At 39.1% G+C, this 27,293-nt stretch overlaps 1 protein-coding gene across 12 annotated transcripts in view; it reads right to left on the bottom strand.

Annotated features, from left to right (window-relative positions):
- Positions 1-1,597: 1,597 nt before the first annotated feature.
- LOC139463861 (poly(rC)-binding protein 3-like) overlaps positions 1,598-27,293 on the bottom strand; it is a 348,995-nt gene continuing 323,299 nt past the window's right edge. For 9 of the 12 annotated variants that reach the window (XM_071245245.1, XM_071245243.1, XM_071245246.1 and 6 more), the window contains 7 exons: positions 21,375-21,503; positions 13,788-13,907; positions 12,469-12,558; positions 11,519-11,636; positions 10,494-10,638; positions 8,976-9,095; positions 1,598-5,875 (listed from right to left, as the gene is read on the bottom strand). In XM_071245245.1, coding sequence (XP_071101346.1) covers positions 5,623-5,875; positions 8,976-9,095; positions 10,494-10,638; positions 11,519-11,636; positions 12,469-12,558; positions 13,788-13,907; positions 21,375-21,503 — 975 coding nt within the window. In that variant the 3' untranslated portion in view covers positions 1,598-5,622. The remainder of the gene's footprint in view (positions 5,876-8,975; positions 9,096-10,493; positions 10,639-11,518; positions 11,637-12,468; positions 12,559-13,787; positions 13,908-21,374; positions 21,504-27,293) is intronic. The other 3 variants (XM_071245251.1, XM_071245253.1, XM_071245252.1) reach the window with 3 other exon arrangements.

A 27,293-nucleotide genomic window follows, 5' to 3' on the forward strand; every position in this document is an offset into this window, starting at 1 on the left:
CCCTGGCTGTGTCATACCAAAGATGATACTTACCCTTGTTTCCTTAATGAAGATCCGGGGTAGAATAGGTCTTCAGCAATCCATGCTCGTCGTAAGAGGCAACTAACGGGGTCTGGTGGTCAGGCTCGCTGACTTGGTTGATGCATGTCATCGTATCCCAATTGCATGGATCGATGGTCATGATGTCAATCAGTGGATTGTCTGGACCAGACTTGATTATTTACAATTACAGACCGCAGTCATATGGCTGGAATATTGCTGAGTGTGGCGTTAAACAAACAAACTTAATGCAGTGATGTCAGTGTACTGCTTATAACTTTATTATTTGGATGATGGAGGATAGGAGTTTCTGTGTTAAAGTTATGCATTGTGTATTTTCAAATCTACTTAATATTAATATTAATATAATTCACATTGCAATCGTTTACTCAGTTTGCAACTCTCTTTGCCATGTCTCTTTATTACTGATTATTTAGATGTACTTTGTTATCAGGGTGTGTGTGTCTGTGTTTGTGTGTGTTGTAGTCTTGTGCCCAAGGCCTGTGTTCGATTCCCCACAGTGTGTGAAGCCCATGTTTCATGTCAGTTCTCGCCATTGCTGGAATAATGCTAAAGCTGTGTAAGACCCAAGTCACTCATTTCAGGTGACCATGCTTGAGGTGAGTTCCCTGAATTAGTAGATGCTTGGAGAGAGGAAGGTTAATGATTCGATTCCCTCGCCTTGTCATGCTATGAGACGTTAAGAGATTGTACTCTGCTCGGCATCAAAGGGATTAAAATTTTACTTGTTGGCTCGGAGTCAGTAATATGTGTCTTGAGCGGGGTATCCGTGTTAAACTGGGGCATGGCATCTCAATGGGATAACTCTGGACCGATACAAGTGAGGGCACACACACATTTCGCTATAGATATGAAACAATCTTGAATGTGACGTTAAACCCCATTTCTCTCATTAGGTTTCATTTCAGAAATGTATTGATAAATGAAACAAGTTTTCTTGGCGCCTCGTCAACATATGAGTGTGTATGTATTGCAACACTTCTACAAATAGTCTAAGTCTCAGCCCTGTTTTTGAGCCAAGTACAAAACACAGCATTTGTTTTTGTGATCAGCTTAAGTTTAAAATGCATGCATGCATGCATGAGAAACACAATGATGAGAGCAGAATTGGGACATTATTAAGCTAGGTGACTTATGTCATTTTTTTTGTGTCTGCCCATACCGGTCAGACAGTGCTAGCCCACTGAGCTGCAGTGCCACAGTTTAACATGAATACCCCACTGACACAGACACTCCTGTTTTAAATGATGAGAGCCAGGCAGGGTATCAACAAGTACCATATTTGTACATCTTTTGTTATGATGCACCAGAGTATCGAGTTCCTACATTCAACCTGGGATGTGAAACCACGATCATGGTTTCCTGCCCCAGGGATGCCACTCTGCACAGCTTAGCAACTGGGCAACCCCTGGGATATTGTGTGGCCTTTGGGTACAAACACTTATACATATGGACAACTGTTAACTCGCTCGCTGACCAGCATCTTCATCCTTCCAGCACGACATATTGTAAAACGAAACAGAAACGGTCATATTCAAACAGTTCAATTTTTTTATTCATGATTTTGGCAACACATTTTTACAGCTTTTGTCAACTGGAAAATACCATACACATGGAGTATGGTTCAGTTCATAAAGCGAAGTGAACCACACTCTTCTTATAAATGAAAACAATCAAAAAAAACTTTCCAACAAGTTACTGAATATATTATAATTGTATACTCAACTTTAATATAGTGAAGTGGGCAAACCGAGTCATGTGACCAGAAGACGAATACTGAAGTAGCAATACTTGATATGTGATGGCCCTGAATAATGAGTGTGTGCCCAAGTGGGAGTTTAAGCAATGAAAATGACATCTACTTTAGCCCATTAGAAACTGTGAATTTTGGTTCTTATCATTGGTAAATATGATTAAGGTTGTCATTGAAAAAGTAAAAAAATAATTTAGGGGCACCTTGCTTTCAGGGAAATAAAATGATATTCAGGTCATCCAACATGAGAGCCACGATTGGCTAGTTGATGGGTCACATGACAACCTTTACCCAATCACTGTGCTTGACCATGTATGCTATGGCAGTAATAGCATGATGCTGTTGCAACCTACAGGCCATTGAATAATGGGTAGAATTTGACAGGTTTCCAATAATACTCGTGGAAATCACTTTTTACTGAACTACAACATCGTCTTACATATCTTTATATCTTCACAAACTATATATAGTATCCCATATATTCAGACAGAGGGAAAATAGGATCACCTGGATGTTAAAACATGTTACATGTACCATAAAATACACCAAGTCTCAAAATATATTTTCCTAACAAATATACAAGTCTATCAGCAACTCACAAGACAACAGAATTTTTTTTTATTACTGCAGTGTAAACTTTGTATCAAAAAATTATGTTCACAGACAGTAAGAAAAATATAGAATTATATAAGGACTTTACAGAAGGAATTGTATTGCTTTGATTGGAAATTCATTGCACTTAAAACTTACAATCATTGTCAGCAAAATACTGAATAAATTGCACTTTGTCATTGCACACCATCCTTGACATTCAAAATGGGGAAAAAAAATAATGAATAATTTCAATTCTGTTTCATGATGTTTGCTTGAATACTTGAATACTGGCTTCCAATGAATAAACAAAGTAAAAATATGCTGATAACCTGCCAAAGATGTCTTATAAAGAAGCAAACAAACAAAAATAGAAAGAAAAAAATATATTTGTTTATCATTATATTTTCACTTCTTGAAATTTGTATTACACTCAATGCATCCATGTGTAATTCCTTCGAACATTACTGTATAAACCGCTTGGCCTAGCTGATCACCACGGTGTCTACATAATTGTACCTTATACCACAACTGCCTTCAAATCACATTTCCCGGTACCAGTTAATTATCACAGAAATGCTAGCCCTTTCCACTCCAAGGTTTGGGAACTAAGGGAGGTAACTATCCTGTGGGACTCCATGGAAATAATTATGACTTTTCTCAAATTTTGGAAAGGCTAGGTAGAATCTAATGTGACACAAAATGGTTTATAGTGACGAATAATCGCTGCCAGAGAGGAATAGAATGCTCCAAATGTTCGTACAGGATGGGATCCTCTAATATTGAAGTGATAATAGGGAAAACAAAATATTATAACATGTATGAGGTAGCAAACAGTCTCCCTACTACAAGAGAGAATACAGACAAGACTAGGGATTTCACATGTTGATTCCATTCCTGTATCCGATCGGATCCTACTTCGACGCATAATTTACACAAAATCATCAGCATCACAAATAGTTATAACTAAGAGGCCTAGCATAAAGCTTGAAGCCCCAACTGACTAGATTGACTTGTTTCTATTGAAAAAAAAATTGGTTGCAGAAATATGACTTCGAGCCCTTCAGGTAGGTCTAAGGGAGACAACCCTGAGATAAAGGGAAGTAACTCCTATATGGATGATGGTTAAGCTATGAGTAAATTTAATAATAAATCAACATAGCACTCTGTGGTTGGTTCCAGCACCAAAACTGCATTTCTATAATAAGACAACAATACACAAACAGTCTAGCTGGAACAGCATGTACTATGGTCAACACTCCAACATGGACAAAACCCTGATTAGTTGAAGCTAAATCCCACACACATAAGGTAAAATGAAAACAAACGAAACTTCACACAATATGTTCAGTAAACAAACTGCACCAATGGTCAAGCACAGTGCATATTCCTTTTTATTTGTTTTTCTTTGTTTTTTTCATTGTTTTTTGTCAACCATCATTATCCACATAAATATTGTTTCATGAGAGCTTCGAATATTCTCATAGATACGGTTGTGCGATATGTACAGGCGCCCTACACTGCCGGATGTCCCACACTGCCACTGAGCTGAGATGGAAGCCATCACTGTACACAAGACAATGGACGTGCAAATAATGCTGGCTAATTTGGGGGAATATTTTGACCTTGTCTGCTTCCACTCTTTTGTGACATAGTGACACACACGAGCATTGTAGGACTCTGTATTCACATGAATTCTTTACACATGGTCCTTCTTATACTTAGCGTATTCCCATTCCACACACTTCAGTCGATATCCTAAAAAGACACAAAAATTTGAAAAAAAATCCTCTTTTTTTTCCAGCAATTTATGAAAGAAATGTTTGTCACCAAATCACTCATAATCTATAATCAAATTGGGAAAATTCTGCAAGAGATATACTGGGGAACAATCATCCGATTATACAAGGAAACAATATTATGTCTTTTGCTGAATTAAGACTATATATCTGAATTATGGCATGTTTTTCGCATCAAAAATCATTATCAATGTTCCCATGACACTTTTACAAACATTTCCCAACTTACAAAACACACTTCTCTCATGCTAACTTATGACACATTTTATCATTAACAAAACAAGAAACTATATTCAACTGGATTGAGCTCAATCTGACCAAAAATGACAGACCAGTCCTCTGGTATTGCGATGAAAAACTTAAAGATACAGGACGGCATGTAGACTGGAGGACGAGAAATGGCAACGGATGCTTATTGATTCATGATGTGGGTGTTCAGTAACACCTTATCTTCACAGTTTCCGAGTATAGAAATCTCGTATCCCCCTCCCCACCCACCCACCCACCCCCTTTGCTCCGTCATCTAGGGTCAGAGAGAAGCCGATTGGCCTAAGCCATGTAATATCGTGACGAAAGAAACAACACCCGCAAACAAGGAAGATAAGTATTGCAAACACAATATTGCATGAAGAAAACGATTATGCTAGGATGAATATTTCAATACCCTTATAATATTGTCTGTGCATACTGTGTGACCAGACTAACAACGTAGTATTGCGTTTCTTGTCATAGTCTAGTGTCATTCTGTCTACCTGTATGGCCATTTAACGATGTCTGTTGGATACGCTGTACCTGAACAATACCCCCGACAGGGCTGACTTCTAGCTCAATGTTGGAATGTATCAATCAGATAGCTATCGGCAATTTGTTGCATTTGGATTAGGAACTGGCTTACAGACTATTTATGATTATATATACCTCTTAAAAGTTGGATAATATGCAGGAAATGAGTGATTACAAATGAATAAGTACTACATATGATAATGATTATGATAATACTCTTTCAAAAGGGAAAAAAACAAATCAATTTGGCAAATGGGTAAATGATAATACAAACGCTACAAAATAACTCTGAAACTATTGATTGAAGAATAACATCATCACGTGGAAATCCACATAAAAAACTAAATTAATGTCATTCTAAATCATCTGTTTAACTATTGACTTCTTTTACAATAAATAAATATCTTTTATGAAAAAGAATATAGAATATATATATAAATTTCATATTCTTCAATTATTTTATAATTTCTTTATAAAAAATCTCTCGTAATCACCTTCTACCAATCTGTCCTTAACGAAAATACATTTCGCTAATTAGTCAATTGTCCAATCAACCAATCAGGTGTTAAGTACATTATTGTTAGCTCAAATTATTGCCTGGTCCCAGGCTGGAAAACAGGAGCGAGCAAGCATTCATTAGTAAGGAGCAAATTTAGGTCGCTCTGCTTTCTTCATAGTGTTAGCTGTCACCCCAACCCTCATTTTGGGCATGAGATTTTTTCGATCGGCACTTGCATCCAAAACGCCCATATTTAGGCCTAGCATTGGCACTGGTTTCATCAGCTGACTCAGCGGAATTGCCAAGGGAGCATGGGATTGAACAGAGGTCAAGGATGAGGTTGTTGGGTTCGAGGTCGGGTCAAGGGTCAAGGTCTTATGCATTTCCATGCTGAAGAGAAAAAGGGAGGGAAAAAAGTATTAGACAAAAACACAGTCCACAAACCCACCACTACAAGAACATACATACATTTACATACAATGCCACAAAAATTACTGCCCTGCAAAGACTGTTAATGTGCTAGGGAAGGAGGTTAATTTTTGGAAAGTGATGAAGCAGATTTTTGGCGTGTTTCAAAGGATAATATTCAAAATGATGCCAATGGGCCAGTATGGCCAGGGACAACATCCACAAAGCGATGCTAAGTCTAAAGTCTAAAGCGAGGGAGTTACGACAGCGCCATGAAAGCTATGTGAATGAACTTGTTAGAAAGTATCCAAAATATGCACCATGAGGTTCGTAGAGAATTAAGAACTTGAATGAAGCTGTCGTATAAAGACATTTAAAGAATAAAATTGAAATGTCAATGCCAAATTTAGAACTTGGTAAGCTGTGAAATTTTGTTTTCTTACAGTATTTGGAAGTGAAATTTTGGAAGGAAAACCCCAAAAAGCAGTCTTTGCAGAGAGAAACAAATAAAATGTTAGTGGTGATTTTACAAAAATATTGTGTATATTGAAAGAATGTGCAATTGTATATATCAATAACTAAAAGAGATTCTATATGTATTAAAATTAATATTAATTTGAATATGAAGGATAATCCTTTTCATAGAGCACCCATTCACCATTTAGGATTAAGTGATGTAATAGAATAGCTATCTTTTGTTAAACCAGCTGTGACAGGCTATAGGCAAACTAGCGCACAAAAATAAACATAAAATCCAGCAAAACACAATGTATATGAACAAAAGAACACATTAAGCTGGGAGGCTTGTAAACCTGTAAAATAAACAATTCATGCTTTGAAATAACTGAAAAAACAATTACAAAAAAAACTACAGCAGGGTTTCAAGATATATAAGCTGCTTGTAAACAGTTACTTTCAATTTGTCTCAAATTTCCATGTCAAAATTTTTCAAAAATGCCAAAAGTATTTGTTGATTTCTATTTCATTGTTTCCAAAGATAAAAATGCGTTTTGTCAAACCATTCTGATCAAATTAAAACACTTAACAATTTCAACTCAAGAATTTGTTTTCAGCAATGTAAAATTTTAATTTGGTTTTGAAAGCAGTTATCTCTCAGGCAATTAGTAATCCTTTATTACTGAAAGCTTTGGAAGAGGTATTGCTTGTATAACAACATTATTATCTTAACATCAAGGCAAAACCATGCAGTCTGATACAAATTAATTGGAAGGTAGCTAAACACTAGTCAGGGAAAAGGGGGGAATTCCGAGAGTAGTCGACACAATCAAGTTAACCCTTATCTAGAAAACCAGACACTTGAGCTTCTATTCTATCTATCAATAGTTTTCAATATCAGTAAGTTTTAATTCCTAACAGTCATATTTGTCCACGCATGAGTTTCTGTAGTGATGCAGCCTTGGTCACAATGCATGAGAACTCTACAGTACGTACAAGACAAATTCACACATGTAACAAGGGAGGCAATCCATTCAACAGCCAAATTATCTCCCCTTGGCAAATTATTTCGAAGCAAGGACTTGAATTTCAATATTTGATTTCAAGTTATGGATAGAAAAACACGACAAAGATAAATGCAACCTTTATTTCATAATCTGTATAATTCCGGTTCACAATTGTCACGACTGCAGAAATATGCATATGACACATGTATATGAAAAATGTCTTTCCATGCGTGCAATATAGGCCTCAAATAGTGCATATGACTTGATTGTTGTACGTGAAAGACATGAATCTCAATTTGCAATATGCATGCATGACATTGACAGTCTCTAAGTTCTATATAAAAAACATTCACTAAACATGCCTGTAGAGGTGAACAGCTGATTACCAGAAACTCATGCTTCTATCCACACAAGTGGTCAGTGAAACCTGCCTCAGTTCTAAAGAACTTTTGAGCAATACTGTTTAGCTTTGATATAAGTATGATACATACATCTAACAGCACAACAACCATGAGCATGACAAGCTTAGTTACAGATCTATCTGATCATCTTGCAAGCAACTGAATAAATTTGCAGTAAGTAAAACTTAACATGTAGCAAAATCATAAAACTCAGCATAACTGACTCGTCATCCAAAAAGTATAAAAATATTAAGAAAACTGCCTTCAGAATTAGCTTTCAGTTTATAGAATTAGCTTTCAGGTGAATTGTATGTTCATGAATTTTGTTGAAGTGATTAATATACTTCTCATGTATTCTTCAATTTCTAAGTTTGTCTTTTGACAGTTGAAACAATTATCTAAGTTTTTATTGAAATCAAAGTCTGAATCTTTTCACACACCTGTTCTCTAGTAAATGTAATGTGTGTGTTTTTTAAATCAGTCTGCTTTAATGTTGAAATAGAAATTATTCCAGCAGTTGAAACAGATTTCTAGAATAAACATCTCTCCTGATTTGAGCATATTAAGGATTATTAGCTGAATAAGCACTAGAAACAATTCACTTGCTTGCAAGTGAAAGAGTGTAGTATTATGTATTCAGAAAATAATTTGAGTATTTCATATTTGAGCAAACAACAAAAAGATCACAGTTCTCTGTACAGATCGAGTCAATGATTTACATCTAACTCCAATAAATACGCAAGGTCACTCCAAGTATATACATTTCACAACAAAACACATTCACATTTTACTTTTATAAATACGGAGTGATTTGATCAAGTTCATTTTTGTTAAAGTGCCTGCTTACAAGACAAACTAGAAACATAAAAAACAAAAATAAATATGTAAATAAGTTACAAATACAAGCTTTAAAAAAAATATACACCAACATAAAAATGTTTGAAACTACAAAAAAAACAGCAGTTTCACATGTAGTCACAATAAAACGTCTCAGCATGCAGTGGAGAATAGCTACATGGCCTGAACTACGAAAGCGGAAAACACCACGATCAACAACCAAATGGGCACGTCTGCCTACGAACTACCGAGGCAGGTTGTACATTAGCCTGCGTATAGCTGGAGTGTGCACAGCCTGGGAGCAAGTCTAGTGCTGGATCACATATACTCTACATTCACCTATGGCCGGTGGAATAGAAGCAATACGAAGTCTGTACCAACCTGGTGTTGATGAGGTATTGCGCCAGGCCAATAGTTTCTGGCGCTCCCGAGATCGTCACTTTCCGATCCGCAGATCCTTCTTCTGCATTGGAAATTTTAATGGTAGCACCCGACAGTTGCCTGCAAGTAATGAAGCGGTGTCATGCTATGTTCCGTGGATTGGGGAGGGGTTTTGCAGCAAAGAGGTCTATATTACAGCTATTGTGATGATGCTGGCCTGTGAAGCCGTGAGACAGCTGGGTTCAAAGTTGTATTGACAGTGAGTGAGTTGGGTTTAATGCTGTTTTGAACAGTATTCCAGTTATATCACGGCATGTCAGATGTTTACCACTTTGGTGAAACCCTCGAGCACGGTATGGTGCCAATAAACCAAGAAACATAATTGGGGTTATCCAGAATTTGAACCAGGATCATCGATTTCTGGCGTTCCAAAGGGACGCATCTCTGCACTGACAGTTTTACAATGCAATACAGAGAAACTCCCCCGAGTGGCTTTTGATATCAAATATATCAACATGAGTGGATAAAATCAGTTTCAAACTTTTGTTGACGAGAGTGATAATTATATGTGATGTCAGAGTGAGCGAGTGAGTGAGTTTGGTTTAACGCCACTTTTAACAGTATTACAGTTATATCGCAGCGTGTCAGCTTAATGTGGGAGGAAAGCCCGATGTGATGCAGGTCTCAGGCGTTTACCACTTCGGTGAAACCCACGAGCATGGGTATGCTGCTGACAAACCTAGAAACATTATCAGGGTCGAATCAGGATTCGGACCCACAATCATAGGTTTCTGGCATGCCCAAGGGATGCAAGTCTGCACAACGAATCGCAGCCCCTCAGACGAATGGGCCTTCTGTGCCCCCTTGTAACCAAGTAAGGAATCGAACCCTACCTATGGTGTGACAAGCGAATTGCCTTAACACTAGGCTACCTCACCACCGCAGATCACTTAAGACACGATTTATCAAAGTGTATGTTGTACAAGTTGTTGTTTTTTGTTGTTTAATGCCGCACTCAGAAATGTTCCAACTACATGATGGCAGTCTGTAAATAATCTGGACCAGACAATCCAGTGATTGACATCATGAACATCCATCTACGCAAGTTGAAAAGATGACACTCTTCAACCAAGTCGATCCTGTTAGTCGCCTCTTACGACCAGCACAGGTTTCTGAAGACCAATTCTACCCTGGATCTTCACAGGTTTCTGAAGACCAATTCTACCCTGGATCTTCACAGGTTTCTGAAGACCAATTCTACCCTGGATCTTCACAGTTTTTTGTACAAGGAGGCAATTGTCTTGTGTATTATGCATAAAACCAAATATTCATGAAAAAGGCCTGAGTATACATACTGAAGCAATGCATTACCAAGACAATGATACAAAAGCATAGCAAACACTCAGCTAGACAATACAACAGATGGGTGAAGTTTTTCTTAAGCATGGGTGGGTCATTTCTTGAAGCATGCATGATTTACACATTACATAGGACATGAGATGATATTTAGAATTTTACCTAATCTCATTAATCTTCTGTCCACCTCGGCCAATGATACAACCAATGAGATCGTTGGGAATTGTCATCTCGTGTGTCTGTTGATTGTTTGGCACTGCTGCTGCTGCGGTGTTGTTGGGCCGGGCAAAGTGGAGCGTCGTCAACCCTGAACAGCATCAGTGGAGGTATGAGGTAACATCATCACATCGACCCACATTTGTATTATCAATAAACCATGAATGTATTTCGTCAGGCATATATGTATTTCACTGAAATCCTAGAGTGAGTGAGTTAAGTTTTGCGCCGCTTTTAGTTTTGGCAATATTTCAGCAATATCACAGCAAGTGAAGGCTTCACACATTGTAACCATGTGGGGAATCAAAACCCAGGTCTGTGACGTGATGAGCAAACTATCAGACTACCCCACCAAGTTTGAAATCCTAGAAATGTAATCAGGCAAAATACATATATAGCCATTTTCTTATGGCCTTATACTGAGTGAGTTAGTTGGATTTTATGCCACTTTTTGCAATATTCCAGCAATATCACTGGATAACATATACCACTAAGCTTACGTACGTTCTCTTAGTGAATCATGTTGTGCTTAGTAGCTCATGTAAATTCTTCCTTAAATACAAATATGATGTACCACAGCCTCTTTTATCTCAAATGTTACACTTTCTTAGCAAAGTACAGACTCGAGGACCATTTTGGGTTGTGTTCCATCTGGGATTTGAACCCACACCCCCAGCGTGAGGCACCTAATGGCCCGGGTCCCGTTCCACAAAGGGATCGTAACAGTAAGATGATCGTAACTCCCATACTTTAACATAGACTTACAACAGTCTTAGTGCTAAGATCGCATTGTGGAATGGGGCCCTGCACACAAAGTCAGCGACCTAACAACTTCTTATTGATAGCAAGAATTCATTTGTAGATTTCCTTCTTTAAAAGAATGTTCCATACACAATCAGACAAAATTCTACAATAAAAATGAGATATTCAAGGTAAAAAATGTTGTTAGCATTTTGGTTGTTGTTTCTCACCATTCATGGCCATGCATCCCCCGGGCAGCACCGTCTGCGCTGTGGGGATCATGGGCACAGGATGGGCCATCGCCATGTGCTGTCCCGCCAGTTTGTTCATCTGAGAATTATAATCAATCTGCTTGGCTTTATTAATCTGTTTCTATCAACCACATGTACTGCATCAATCTACCTCAAACACTACAGATGTACGAATGTGAGAAACATCTGACATTAAACCCAAAAAATGTTTTGACATTCAATTTCCTAGGATACATATGAACATAAATTTAAATAAATTCATAACATTTCACGTAAATTTTCGAAAATCCAAAATCAAAATTTACAAAAATACACATGAAGAAGTAAAACATCAGTGGTGAGTGTTTTATCAAAAATGTATTAGTAAATAAATAAAACAATGCTCTATAACATTACAGACATTGCCACACAAGACCACAGTTAGCATGCAGTGGACAGTACCAATATGAAACAATTACAGCTATCACAATACTCCAGGTGAGAATTATTCAGCTATATCATATTAGTGTAGTATACTATACTAGATACAAAAAAACCTATTAACATTGGAGGTGTATCACTAAATCATAGCTCATAAAATCTGTTTGTACATTTTTGAAAAATATTCAAATTTTTTCACTGTGGAACTACACACAAAGGAGGGGAGACACGCCTAGATATATCTATATTTCTATATCTATCATACACAATACTGTAAGCGGAGACAATAGTCAGCTTGTCTCATGGTCTAATAGAAAAAAATCAATAATCCGGTATGAACAGTTTTGGCCATTGCACACCATTTTACTATTAATTTTTGCAAGTGTAATTGATAGGAAGAAATGGAATGATATTGAAGTAAGTCAGACAGGATAAGGGGGAGTCTGACTAAAGTCTCCTACACTGGCACTCTAAATAATCGGATTATAAATATAATGAAAGCAAAGTACCATCTGTGGAGCAGTCTTTGCAGCACCAAACATATCCATGACATTTTGATATCCTACCTGTGGCCGGATTCCTCTCATTAAGGGGGGGCACTTAATTAACAAACAAAAATTGGAGTAAATTTGCATTCTTGTTAAAAAGCACACAAAGCATGCACACATTTGCCCTGTACTTCTGGACATTTTATAAACATGCAATTAAAAAAACAACTAATTAAAAAGGTCTATTATGCTGGATGCCAGACAACCAACAGTGTATATATGTCAAGACATTGATCATTCAAGTTACAAGCCAATGAGGAATTTCTATCAAAAAACGGCATGATACAAATTACATTTAAATTATGAAATTATTTAACTCTTCTGAAGTTGAAAAATTAGCTAAGTACATATTTCTTTCACAAATAATTCAGATTTGTCTTGTTGATTCGATCCCCATTCAGATTGAGCAAGCAATTCTGACAAATATGGAGCTAAATTATACAAATAATGGTTTTAATCCACATGCATAAAAAATAATGCTAAAGACAAAATGGTCCAAATTATTCCATAAATGCCCATGCTTTTTCATAGTCCAAAAATACAAAATGAGACTTGAAATCATCACTTAACATGAAACATTCCATTAACGAGAACTCACAAAACATATATTTTTTATCAGTGTCATACAAAGCTACCACAAGGCAAAAGAGTTCCCAGACATCAAGCAGCGAGCTCTGGCTTGTCGTATGTTGCTCTCCTGTATTTAGAGTTATTTCCCTTCGACCACATTGACTCATGAAAATGAAAATTTGCACCAACTGGCATTACCAGTCTTTCAAAATTTCCTTACAGGTCACCCGTTTTCAAAATAATGTTATTTGTATGTGTTATGAGATTAACATTCACAATGCTTTTTAGTATGGTGTAATTGTGTACGATCCATCATATCACACCTTCCTCTTTGTGAAAGTCAAATATAGAGCAAATTGGTCAATGATTATTGAAAGATATCAACGACCAAATTTCTTTGATTAAGTTTGATTTCTAAACCTTTACATACTTCGTGTTTTGAAAAATTGAATAATAAACACGAAAAAATGTATGCCAAAACATGAACACAGAACCATGTGCTCAAAAGCAAACAATTTAAAACAAAATTGACGAAATGGAAACGTAACAGTATGACTTTCCCGAGAGGAAGCTGTGTCTGATTGGTCAGGTCCCAAGAACCATGTGACGCATATAACAGTGCTGCAGTTAAGGCGGCAAGTGGAGGGGTGGGACACAGGTTAAGCTTAAGGGAGAGGTGAGGCTAGTGGTTGGTGGCTGGTATCACTTACCTCAGGGCTGGGCACAGGGGCCAACTGGTTCTGCACTGTGTATGCCTGGCCCCCAGCGAAGATGACAGGCGACACTACAGGTTTTGGACGGTAGGGGATATTGGCGCCCTTAGGAGGGGACTGTGAGGAGAGAAATGGAAGAGAGAAGTGGTTAAGACGGAGGTATAACAAGGTGACAGAGAGAAGCTACATAGACACCGACGATCAGCACGATGACAGTGGTTCAGGCAGACCTGATTGAGGCCCCGGTGGAAGGTCCTGTTCTCACTGATCAGTGACCGAGAGAGGCTAGCCTGGGCTCCGCCCCGGAAACTGAAATAAGCAGAAAGGCCACCTCTTTTACAGACAGAGTCACGAACAGCGGAAACTGTGTGTAACACAAAACTAAACAAAGTTCTCCAATCACCATGATAACAATATAACAGGCCTTGACCTTGGCTCAGGGAAACCGTTAATTACTTCATCACGCTTTCTGACTGTCCTGCAGTCACGTGTTAAAAATGCAATGTTATCTTGAGTGGTTCTTAAGGTCTAGAATATTTTTGCAATATCACAAACAAAATATCAACAAATCAGGAATACATTCCTGAACTATATGCATGTCACTTTGAGAAGAACACTTCAGTCTTTTTCTGTCATGCATGTGTTCAACTAAGGCTGAATAAATGCTTACTTGAGTTAGTTTTTATCTAAAACCCTGAAAATAAAACACTGAGGTTATTACACATTCAAGTGCTACTGTATATTCTATATTCTATCTAGCATGGTAAGCAGAACTTTATTCGCCAGTCTCACAGCCACTGAGACATGCATCGGAAGTGGTGTCAAGGATAATTGCTCAACAGAGAGGTGGCTACAGCAGCAGGTATGAAAGGAGCTGACATCCACGCAACATCTGAAGTCATGTCTCCTTCAGTAAGTGTACGGATGGCAACGAGTGTGTTCTTAGAAGTATTTCAAATACCAACAGTTGCTACACAACCAGGGAGGCTCTCATGCCTCAGGTTCCAACAGCTTTCAAACACATGCCGGGAGCAAATTTCATTCTAAATGTGTAAAATAAATATCTCCTCACCATAGTTGCTGTTTACCCATCACAAGCAGGACTAAGTGGCATTTACAGAGCTCCAGTGAAAATACAACAGCTTTCTCAGAATTTCCGACAGCCGTCATACCTGCGTATTTTCACCTACTACTCCCCACCCAACTACTCCCAAAGATTCAACACGGGCTGTGTTCTGCACATTACATACAGAAGTGGGTCTCATTTTTAGACAAGCAGTATTTTGAGGGAAAAAACAACCGCTTCAATTGTAAGGGATACTTAAGTTAATCCTGGCCATATTTTTCTGAAACGTTCACATGCTTGCAAGAACTGCTGGCGTAACATTTAATGTTCGCTCCATGATCAAAGGTAGTTGTAGGAGGGCTCGGGCTGGGCAAGCTATGATGAAACAAATGTCGAAAGCAGCTGGTGAGGTAGACAGAAGGTCCAAGAGGGTTGCTTTCAAACCACATCGAGGCTTTCCCTAGGTTGAGGGTATCTGCAGAAACCTCAGGAAACTATCTGCGCAAGTTTTTCTTTGACATTTTACAAAAAGCAAATTTGCTTTGGCACCGATAGTGTCTCTTACATCTACCTGACCAGAAGCTGTTAAGAGTACAGCAAAGATACATGTACATTAGGTTGAAACAATACCCTCTTCTTGTGGTATAGATCTGCTATGATGCGTCATTCCACACGCTGACGTAGAAGATGCAGTGCAATTCATTCAGGTGTGCATGTGACGTCAAACACCAGATGCACAACTCCCACAACCCTCGTAACATCGTCTTTGATTCATGACGTTACTACATAGTCTTTTTTTCCATGGAAGAATTATTTAAGTAGCTAGAAAGCCAATCCCATGTTGTACATACAGAAATCATTTTCTTTTATCTTGTTTGATTTGAGATATTATATTAATTGTAATTATATTCCACTTAATATTTTTTCAAGAAAATGATTTATTTTCTGTGTAAGATGTTTCATATTTCATATTTCTATACATTTTTTTAACACTGGGTTGTTGAGTACTTCTGCTGAATTCACGTTTCCACAGCGTGCAGACATTGCCAGGCTGGTTTAGCACTGCATGTACAAGTCGCAATGCTCAGGATCTCTTCAACAGCTGTTCCTGAACGATACACTGCCCCCAAGATTTGACAATATGCATCTGTAGTTATCACTCCGCAAGGTAAACTTGGGTCCCCCCTAGGTAGGCAACACATGCAGAACTGCTTGTGTTCTCCCCACTCTCATTAGAATAGTCATCAAGCACTCACATGCCGAAGAAAGAAAATATATCTGGCAAGTCGACCTTGAAGCCCGAACCTCACTATGTCAAGACTGTGTTACATTTCAAATAAACTCTTACATAGTTACTCCTACGTCAATAAACTTGGCCTACACTTAAGATAGTGAGTTAGGTTTAATGCCGCTTTGAACATAATTCCAGTCATATCAAAGCATGGGAGGAAAGCCCTAAGTGATGCAGGTCTTAAAGTTTACCACTTTGGTGAAACCCACGAGCACAGGTACGGTGCTGAGAACCTAGAAACATAATCGGGGCGAACCGGGATTCGAACCCACGATCATAGGTTCCTGGCATGACATGGGACGTAACTGTACGAGAAATTGCGGCGCTTTAGACAACTCGGCCACAGTGACCCCACCTACACTACGCTTTCATGATCCAACATCTCCATCATTAACAGAAAATTGACCTTCCTGAGATCTACCGAAGTTACAGCTTCAGGGGTTCCGCATTCGACGTAATAAGCGCTCACAGCGATATTTGCTAATATATTGGCTAGTGAACAATCCCAATTAGCACCCCTTCAAATTGATCAATGTACACAAGAATTATTTGTTCGCGTATAATACACACTCATGTGTTATATGCACCCTTAATTATGGGCAATTAAATTCTGGACAATATATCTGCCTTACATAAACATTTCGGGTTGTCAGCATAAACCATGAAATTTACCTTTCAACTATGTTTTTTTTACCAAAATAATATTCTAGTAAGAGCCCCCTATTTCTAATTTTGAAAGCGCCCTTGGCGCTAATTACGTCGAATACGGTATATTATATTTCACTTATTAGCAGCAGGGCAATCCTAATGGTCATATATATATATCACAGATATTTCTTGCAGTTTACACAGATGTGAAGGTATCCCAACAAAAGTACATGCGTTAGTGCGATGATCAAAGGGCTCAATTAAGTGTATGGAGACAATGTAAGACCAGACAGTCAAGATGCTTTCTTTCTTGTTACAGAAAACCTAATAGCATCCATATGCTGGGATCAACTTCTGGGTGGAACTTGGTCCGACCTACATCATTACGGAGGATTTAATTATGGAGTGAGTGTTTGTGTTGTTGTGTTCCAGCTATTTGAAGGCAGCATGTAAATAATCAACCCTGAGTCAGATAATCCAGTGATCAATGATTAGGTACTGGGACGGACAGGAATTCAAGATTCTGTGTAAAAAGATACGCAGTTGAACTGGTTAAAACCTTCTATCTCGTTCTTGTTTAAGTTGGGGAACTTGTGTACTGTGCTGGACATGAATTCATGATTCTGTGTAAAGAGATATGCAGCTGAACTGGTCAAAACCTTTTATCTTGTTTTCAGGTTTGTCAGAATAATCTATACACTACCACAAATATAATTTCCCCTTTGGTCAGGGAGCAGTTACAATATGGCTAGGACCCCTAATCAGTCATAACAGCGATCAATGATTACATTAAGGAATAATAATAGATTTTAATGAATTGCTAGCACTAATGAAGACCTAACGAGATAGTGACTATTTGGAAGGAAATAGGGCTGTGATTGACTGGCCTAGAGCATGGAGCTACAATTGGGAAACACAATAGTTTGATGAGGCACTGGGAGTTCGCACCATCTGCATGCAGCTGTGAGTAGTCGACACGCGTAGATGGGAGAACTACCAAGCAGAAGACAATACCCTTTTTCATATTAAGCAAACTGACAGAATAAAAATGTACCTGTCAGTTTGAATGTTTAAGAGATTTTTACCGATTTTTTCCCTCTGCATAAATCATGCCTCATTTCTCCCTGCCTTCCTGTAGTCACAGCTCTGATGTTTCCCAACACAAGATTCCCCACAAGTTTATAGGTGTTTGATCTATTTGATAGCTGGCATCCTGCCATCAAACCTTCAAATTCTAAATTTATGTTTGTTTGTTTGTTGTTTAATGCAGCACTCAGTAATATTCCTGCTATATGACGGCGGTCTGTAAATAATTGAGTCTGGACCAGACAATCCAGTGATTTATATCATGAACACCAGTCCACGCAATTGGGATAGATGACATGCAGCAACCAAGTCAGCGAGCCTGACCACCCGATCCTGTTAGTCGCCTTTTACAACAAGCAGGGTCACCTTTTACGGCAAGCATGGGTTGCTGAAGACCTAATCTACCTCGGATCTTCACGGGGGAAACAAGCATGGGTTGCTGAAGACCTAATCTACCTCGGATCTTCACGGGGGAAACAAGCATGGGTTAGCTGAAGACCTAATCTACCTCGGATCTTCACGGGGGAAACAAGCATGGGTTGCTGAAGACCTAATCTACCTCGGATCTTCACGGGGGAGACAAGCATGGGTTGCTGAAGACCTAATCTACCTCGGATCTTCACGGGGGAGACAAGCATGGGTTGCTGAAGACCTAATCTACCCCGGATCTTCATGGGGGAGACAAGCATGGGTTGCTGAAGACCTATTCTACCCCGGATCTTCATGGGTCTCACATTTAAGTCCCACCTACATTGTTATTCATCTTTCACATGACAAGCTTAGCAAAACGAACACCTCTCCATCTCCTGACCCATCTTTGATCCGGATCATCATTAGAGAGTTTTTCTGCAAATGTACCGAGCGACACAGGCAGCATATGTCTGCAAAACCTGGAGATGCGCTAAGAATCCTAGAGGAGACAAAGTTCCGTCCTCCACCAATACGAAGCAATCCGAGCCAGTAAATTAGCAGTCGCTATTCACTCAAGGATGTAGCATTTCCTTCTTCAGAAAGCCTGCAATTCATTTCTTAAGACATCACAGGTCCCCTGATACATATTAGAGTAAGATTATCCCCTGGCTACAAGGTATTTTACCAACTGATAATAAAAAAAGTATCCCGTCTGATCCCTTAAGATAACCCTGTTCCACATTAGCTACCATGTTGTGCAAAGAATCTACACTGGATCTTGTGACTGCTTAACAACCATTTGAAACATGATGATAACATTTGTTAACATATTAATGTCCCTTATAAAGACACAGGCCAGCTGTGAGAATGGAAACAAGAGAGCTACTTTATTGTGTAAGGAATCTCGGCACGCTCTGTTCTCTGTTTCGCAGCTTTTGGAAATGTATTAATCACATTGAAGTATTTGTACGCATATTCTTGACTAGCATATAGATGTGTGGAATGTGGTGTTGAAAGTTGAAGTGTCCCAGCTGGGAGGTAGCACTAACATCTGCTGGTTGAACCCTGCAGACAGCAGGACAGGCCTGTACCAACTTCTGGACATGAGCCAGGGCTGGTAGACACCGGACAGGCCTGTACACACCTCTGGACTTGATCCAGGCCCGGAAGACACCGGACAGGCCTGTACTAACCTCTGGACTTGATCCAGGCCTAGTTGACACCAGACAGGCCTGTACAAACCTCTGGACTTGATCCAGGCCCAGTGACACCGGACAGGCCTGTACAAACCTCTGGACTTGATCCAGGCCCGGAAGACACCGGACAGGCCTGTACAAACCTCTGGACTTGATCCAGGCCCGGTAGACACAGACAGGCCTGTACTAACCTCTGGACTTGATCCAGGGCTGGTAGACACCGGAGAGACCTGTACTAACGTCTCGGGTTGCATCAGGCTCAGTGTTTGCAATGTATTTTTTATTAAGTTCTTGTTGTATTCTGCTGGGCCATGGCCATTATATATGATGGCAAAAGTGATGGCAGTCCTAGACATTTACCTCTTTAGTGAAACCTATTGTGATAAGTAAGGTGCTTACAAATCAGAAGCCACAAAGGGGACCTGGAACCCTTAGTCCAAGATAACAAAGCAAGCAGCTGATCATGCTCTCTACATATCGTTGCAGCGTAAAGGATGACACAACGGTGACAACTTATGGTGACACTACAATGACAAACAAGTATTTGTCACAGAGTGACGAAATATCCCCCGCCTGTATATACACCATAGTACCAAATATGAAGACAATCCAGCGATTAGTTCTTGAGATATTGTGGCAACACCGTTTTCCAACACCAAAAACAGATTTGCCTGCTGTGACCTTGAAAATGGGGTCAAGGTCACCAAATCTGACTGGTGTCTGCGGAGTCTGTATATACACCATAGTTCCAAATATGAAGACAATCCAGAGATTAGTTCTTGAGATATTGCGGCAACACCGTTTTCCAACTCCAAAAGCAGATATGCCTGCTGTGACCTTGAAAATGGGGTCAAGGTCACCAAAACCGACTGGTGTCTGCGGAGTCTGTATATACACCATAGTTCCAAATATGAAGACATTCCAGAGATTAGTTCTTGAGATATTGCGGCAACACTGTTTTCCAACTCCAAAAGCAGATATGCCTGCTGTGACCTTGAAAATGGGGTCAAGGTCACCAAAACCGACTGGTGTCTGCGGAGTCTGTATATACACCATAGTTCCAAATATGAAGACAATCCAGTGTTTAGTTCTTGAGATATCGCGGCAACAAACAGGTGGGACGTACGGACGGTCGTGAATACTATATCCCCCGCTTCGCGCTTTCGCGCGGCGGGGGATAATTATGGTGACACCCTATGATGACACTACAGTGACGCCCTATGGAGGCACACAATAGTGACACCCTGGTGACACCCTACGATGACACCCTGGTGACACCCTACGATGACACCCTGGTGATACACTATGATGACACCCTGGTAATACACTATGATGACACCCTGGTGATACACTATGATGACACCCTGGTGACACACTACGATGACACCCTGGTGATACACTATGATGACACCCTGGTGATACACTACGATGACACCCTGGTGATACACTATGATGACACCCTGGTAATACACTATGATGACACCCTGGTGATACACTATGATGACACTCTGGTGACACCCTATGGAGGCACACTACAGTGACACACTACGGTGACACCCTACAGTGACACACTATGATGACACCCTGGTGATACACTATGATGACACCCTGGTGATACGCTATGATGACACCCTGGTGATACACTATGATGACACCCTGGTGATACGCTACGGAGACACTACAGTAACAGACTACGGTGACACCTTACAGTGATACACTATGGAGACACTTTGATGACACCCTGTTGACACCCTATGGAAGCACACCCTGGTGACACCCTATGGAAGCACACTACGGTGAAACCCTGGTGACAGCCTTCAGTGACACACTACGGTGACACCCTACAGTGACACACTATGGAGGCACATCAAGCAAGCACAACTCACCTCCAACATGATGCCACAGATATTGCGGATGCACTGCGTGATGGCGTCTGCAGTGCCGGATATGGTGACAGCCCGCTCTGTGGAGTTGGGCAGCATCTCACTAGCTACTTGTATGGATGCACCTGTAGACTGCAAATAAAAACATTCCAAGATTATATTTCATGATAAATCTAGACAATTTTTGTTCATTTTTTATGTGTTGCTTGTCACCAGTGTGGCCAATAACTAAACCTTTCGAAGAAGTCAACAACAGTTGTCCACAAATTCTTTTGAAAAGAGGACCCATATTCTGATTGACTTCATTTTTTTCCCAGAAGTTGGTGAGTAATAATACAATGTACAACTTGTATAACAACTTGTATTTTATTGCACAAGCACCATTGCATTCTAGTTTGATAAGGGTGTAAGAATCTACACTGAAACATTAAACCAGAAGTTATCCATAAACTTGTACAACATCTTATCTTGCATGAAACCCTCTTATACAAACAACCACAACATTTTTCATTACATACTGTCGGTAGAAAGTGTAAGCACTTTCAGGAACATATCATTCGGGAATATGAAGTGAGTTAGTGAGTGAGTGAGTGAGTTTGGTTAAACGTCGCTTTGAACATTATTCCTTTCATATCACGGCATGTCAGCTTAATGTGGGTGGAATTTCTGAAGTGATGAACGTTTCAGACATTTACAACTTTCGTAAAACCCATGAGTATGGGTATGGTGCTGCCTTAAAAAAATAATCCGGGTGAACCAGGATTCGAAACATACAATCAGGATTTGGGGCCTGCCCAAGGCACGCAACACTGCACAGTGAATTGTGGTGCCTTAAGATGACTGGGCCACTATGAGCCTCCAGAATCTGAATAATCAATATAATAAATCAACCATAAAACCAATATGAAAGGAAGGCACCATCAAGCCATGAATGCCATGACCATAACACATGGTACGAGGTTGCAGATTTCTATGTGGCATGAAGACATCATTTCAAGCATTATATCACCCCAGGCGTTATATCATCTCAGCTTAATACGGCAATTATTCAGGGCTATATATTGTAAAAGTACACCAACAGCTGCTGGAAACTTGACAGGTACGACATAGTTTGAGTCTTTGATAGGATATTGGAACATCAAAGTGTCATAATCTATAACATCAGAAAGCTGTACACCAAGACTATCTATTATAGTAGTTTTATTGGGGCAAGTGTTGAAAACATACTTCACATGTACCATTGAAAGGGTTCCTGTGATCATTTATGGACGTTAATATTTTGTGTACAAGATCTTCAGATAGAAAACTAGTGCATATAAAATAATTCACTATTTATGCGTGTTTATCTTTAACATCCTTCAATCTAGAATTTTTATGTATGCTATTATGTGCTGTTATTCAACTCTGATTAAAACTCTGATGGGCAATATAACAAGACAGATTCTGGCAGGGATCCTGTGATTGTCATCAGTCCTTAAATAAATTGACTTCAATATATTTTTGCGTTAATGGAAGTAGCTTTGTAAATTAGTTTATACTTCTACATATTGAAGTCAATTCTTATAAATAAATATGTAAACAATAATAACTTCACAGACTGCTTATCAAATTATTATCACACAAAGACTGTAGACAACAGTATGAAACAGATGACATCATTCAACGCAATAGTGAAACACAAGCCCCGCCCCTTCCATTATCAGCCTTTCAGCAAACAGTAGTGTGTTCATTTGTTTTCGGCTTATGGAAACAAACATAAACAATTGCTTGGATAGCCAATCAGATGACACAGAATCACTTGCAATATATTTATATTATCTTAAAGAGCTGTATACTTAACAAGGGAACGAGAAATTTGAAAACAAATCAATGTTACATGTATAGACATCAAAGAAAGGTGTTTTTTCAGGTTCGTCAAGAGCACCTAGCATTTTCAAGACTGATTACTAACATATATAAAACTCCAAGCTCCCCTGCTCTGTAATACTCCTTCATGTCATCCATAGATACGTGATCATTTTCTTTCTATCTGAAAACCTTTTCTCAAAGGTGTTATTAAATGATTCGTTCTTGACAGATAATAATCTGTTCGACTTCCTCCCACCAGGATGAAATAGCACATGGTTATATAAACATTCTGCCTATCTATCAATCAAATAGATTTCAACTTTTATCCCTATTATCTATAAATACACGGTGAAAAGGATAGCATTTTGGAATGAAACATATTTATTTCAATATCTGTAAACATATTCACAAGCCTGATCACCTCTGGGCGTAGTCCTTACACGAGAGGTGATATATAAAGGGGAGGAGAAGGGATTTCTAAATATTTACATTCTTATACATTAATAATATGCAAATAAACACAGTCCACGTAAATTAGGAAGACACCCCATCTTGTCTACCCAGCAGGTGATGTGCAGTTGCAGTCTGGATCTAACCATTTTGGAACCATCTGGAAAACGGTATGTGGCGCTGACGGAACTACTACAGCTAACTTGGCCCTATGTGGGTGCACCTCTCTGGCAGTTCCAGAAACATTACCATATGTCTGGTTCCTGCTGCAGTTATCACACTTCAAGACAAAAGATGAGGCTGGTCTTCAACACAAGAAAAAAGCCATAATGAAGAAAGTATTTTCTTCTTCATTATTTGTGCTTTATTATACTTGAAGAACAAAAAAAATTAATAATTTTGTTCAGGTTATTAACCAAATCTCAAAAAATGATACTGATCTGAATATGGTTCATCACATTAGCATTCTTTCACATACTGTATCATCCATTCCAAAACAAAAGTTGTCAAGGTTTTGGTGAAGATTTACACAATGAATAAAAACATATCGGCAAAGAGAAGAAAAGAAGATATGTATATAAAAATCCAATGTAATTAAACATGCTTCTTGTAATAGCATACCAGTCTTTTCAATCCAGATATTGTATTCAATACATATGCAATTTTTCTGCGGTTTCCTACGGTAATAAACACAATTTGAGAGCAGGTTTCCTACAGACAGTCAAGGTTATTGAAAGTAGATAGAGGCCAAAGAACATTCCTTCCCCACAAACTGCTTTATAATCCTTCCATTCAAAAGGGCATAATGTCTAAATATTCCATTCATAACATATGTATATCTGGTGCAAATAATTACGACAAATACAAGACATTACAGCATGGAATCCCGGGACGATATGTGTAGGCGCTAACACCCCTCACACGTCAGTTGAAACCTACAAACCCCATTTCAAGCTTAGATATTTATCAGAATGTCAAAGCAGGTAAAAGAAACGCTGCATCTTACTGCGATCAGATTCCTCAACAATGGTACACATATCTGCACAGATGCAGGCCCCCAAAGCCTTCATCTGACAACAAATCAACACCGGAGTCTTGTCTTTAGCATATCTCAACCTATCTCTACCATTATCACCTACACAGACAAGTAAGACAGCCATGTAGAAAGCAAATCAGATGTTATCCACATACAGGTGGCAATTAATCTCATTTTCACCTCTAAAACTTTCACATTTTGTCGAGAAATCCTCACATTGTTTTCCATCTTGTACACGTTCGTTCACTGTTTTTTCCTACGCATGTGGAAACAAACCCAATCCTACTTGTGACATTATCAGGAGAGGTTTACATCATATCTCCCAGAGTGCGCAAATAACAGTATCATCCAAATACAAATGTTTCTAAAAAAGAAAATACCAGTACATAGATACCAACATTTTCTAATCCGAATCACAGCATCAAATGAATATTGCCGGGTGTTGGATAATAATTAAAAAGTCAGCCCTGCGCAAGCCCTACTTCACATGCAGGGAATATAAGCCCTGGGGTTTATTTTCTCAGTTGAAGTTTAGTCTTTGTGGGTGCAAAAGGAAGATTCTAACAATACACAACTGAGCAAAGGCAAATAACCAAGGTGTCAGATAAAAAGAGCTCTCAAACAGAAGCGAAACACTAACTCTCGCGTGTTCAGCAGGGATCTCACTATTTGCTGACTTGGTGAAGAAGGACACCCCTTTAACTATCTAAAGAATTTGGAAGGTTCTGGCGTTAAAAAAGTGATAACTTCATTGAACTGATCCGGAAATTTTGAAAGATACTATAGCAATGGTTTGTTCCAAGACTCTCATACCAAATGAGTGAGTGAGTGAGTTGGGTTTAACGCCGCTTTTAACATTATTCCAGTCATGTCAGCTTAATGTTGGAGGAAAGCCCGAAGGGATGCAGGTCTCAGACATTTACCACTTCGGTGACACCCAAGAGCACGGGTATGGTGCTGACAAACCTAGAAACATAATCAGGGCGAACCGGGATTCGAACCCACAGTCATAGGTTTCTGTCGTGCCCAAGGAATGCAACTCTGCACAGCGAATCGCGGCGCCTCATATGACTGGGCCACCCGTGCTCCCTCATACCAAAGGAGCTTGTTACAGTCATAGAGGCATATTTCATGAATGGTGCAGAGAAACATTGTTATGTTTTTCGACAAACGCCAGTGCTAAAATATGTGTATGGATATTGTTAGTCTGTCTCACAGTCCCTGAAAAACATATTTTTCCCCTCTGGTCAGCCTTTACTGTAATGCTGTTGCCCTAAATGAAGCAAGTCTACATTTTCCACAGGTTCGGGTCAGAATCTCCCATCTTAATGGGGCTCCCTTTCAATTTAAATGGAGTTATTTGTCATATATTTTCCGGAACTAAGTGTCAGTCTAGGATTTATTTCAGTACCACAAAGTAATAGTTGAGAGCTAGCTGAGCATTGTCTCTTTAATAGTTAATGCATATGTAATACATGCAGTATATTTGTGTTACTAGAGTGAATGTGTGAGTGAGAAGAATGTTATTTTCTGTATGACAAATAAGTTGTGAAATATTCTTTTCATGCCATTGGCTATCTTCTACCCTGGGCGGAAGCCTGTTGTGTGTAACAGGTACTTCTTTATACAACAATACAAGTTTCTGCAAGTAACAGTTTCCACAAGAATGTTTCTGCAAGTAACAGTTTCCACAAGAAAGTTTCTGCAAGTAACAGTTTCCACAAGAAAGTTTCTGCAAGTAACAGTTTCCACAAGAGAGTTTCTGCAAGTAACAGTTTCCACAAGAATGTTTCTGCAAGAAACAGTTTCCACAAGAAAGTTTCTGCAAGTAACAGTTTCCACAAGAAAGTTTCTGCAAGTAACAGTTTCCACACGAATGTTTCTGCAAGTAACAATTTCCCCAAGAAAGTTTCTGCATGTAACAGTTTCCACAACAAAGTTTCTGCAAGTAACAGTTTCCACAAGAAAGTTTCTGCAAGTAACACTTTCCGCAGGTGCTTCTGCAAGCAACAGTTTCAAAGGAAGCTTGTTCCAGACAATCATGGGGGTCAATTTGAAAAAATCTCTGAAATGTGGACAAATGTGTGTTACACGAACCAACCACTTAAAAAATACAGGCCTGAAGTTGGCCTCCCCCGATCAACAGATCCTCATCCCCTGCCTGTAATTACAACTATATGACATAACATGGCTGGGTCAGGAATTCCACTATGGAATATTTACTGTAACTGATGAACAGTCTCAGATCAAACATACCTTCAGGTAAAAATAGGACTAAACTAATAAAAGCATTCTAAAAGTACCACTCCCATGATGCACCAGGCCGTGTACTGAATCCCAGAAATGTCAACATCAGAACAGTGAAGTTCACACAAACAAATTCTGCAAGGTCTTCCTGACATCGGAACTGATCCTTGTGGATTTACGATAACATTTTCTCGAACTTGGTGGTCCAAAGATGGATTCTATCCCCATATACCCAAAACCAACCATGACACATCTAAATAAATTGGCTTGCTCATTTGAGGAGATAACAATGTGTCCAAAGCAATATGGATGCCACTGAGCGCAACACAATGTAACTTAAG

The sequence above is a fragment of the Haliotis cracherodii genome, unplaced genomic scaffold, assembly GCF_022045235.1.
Source record: "Haliotis cracherodii isolate W230 unplaced genomic scaffold, xgHalCrac1.p SCAF_16, whole genome shotgun sequence".
NCBI lineage: Eukaryota > Metazoa > Mollusca > Gastropoda > Lepetellida > Haliotidae > Haliotis > Haliotis cracherodii.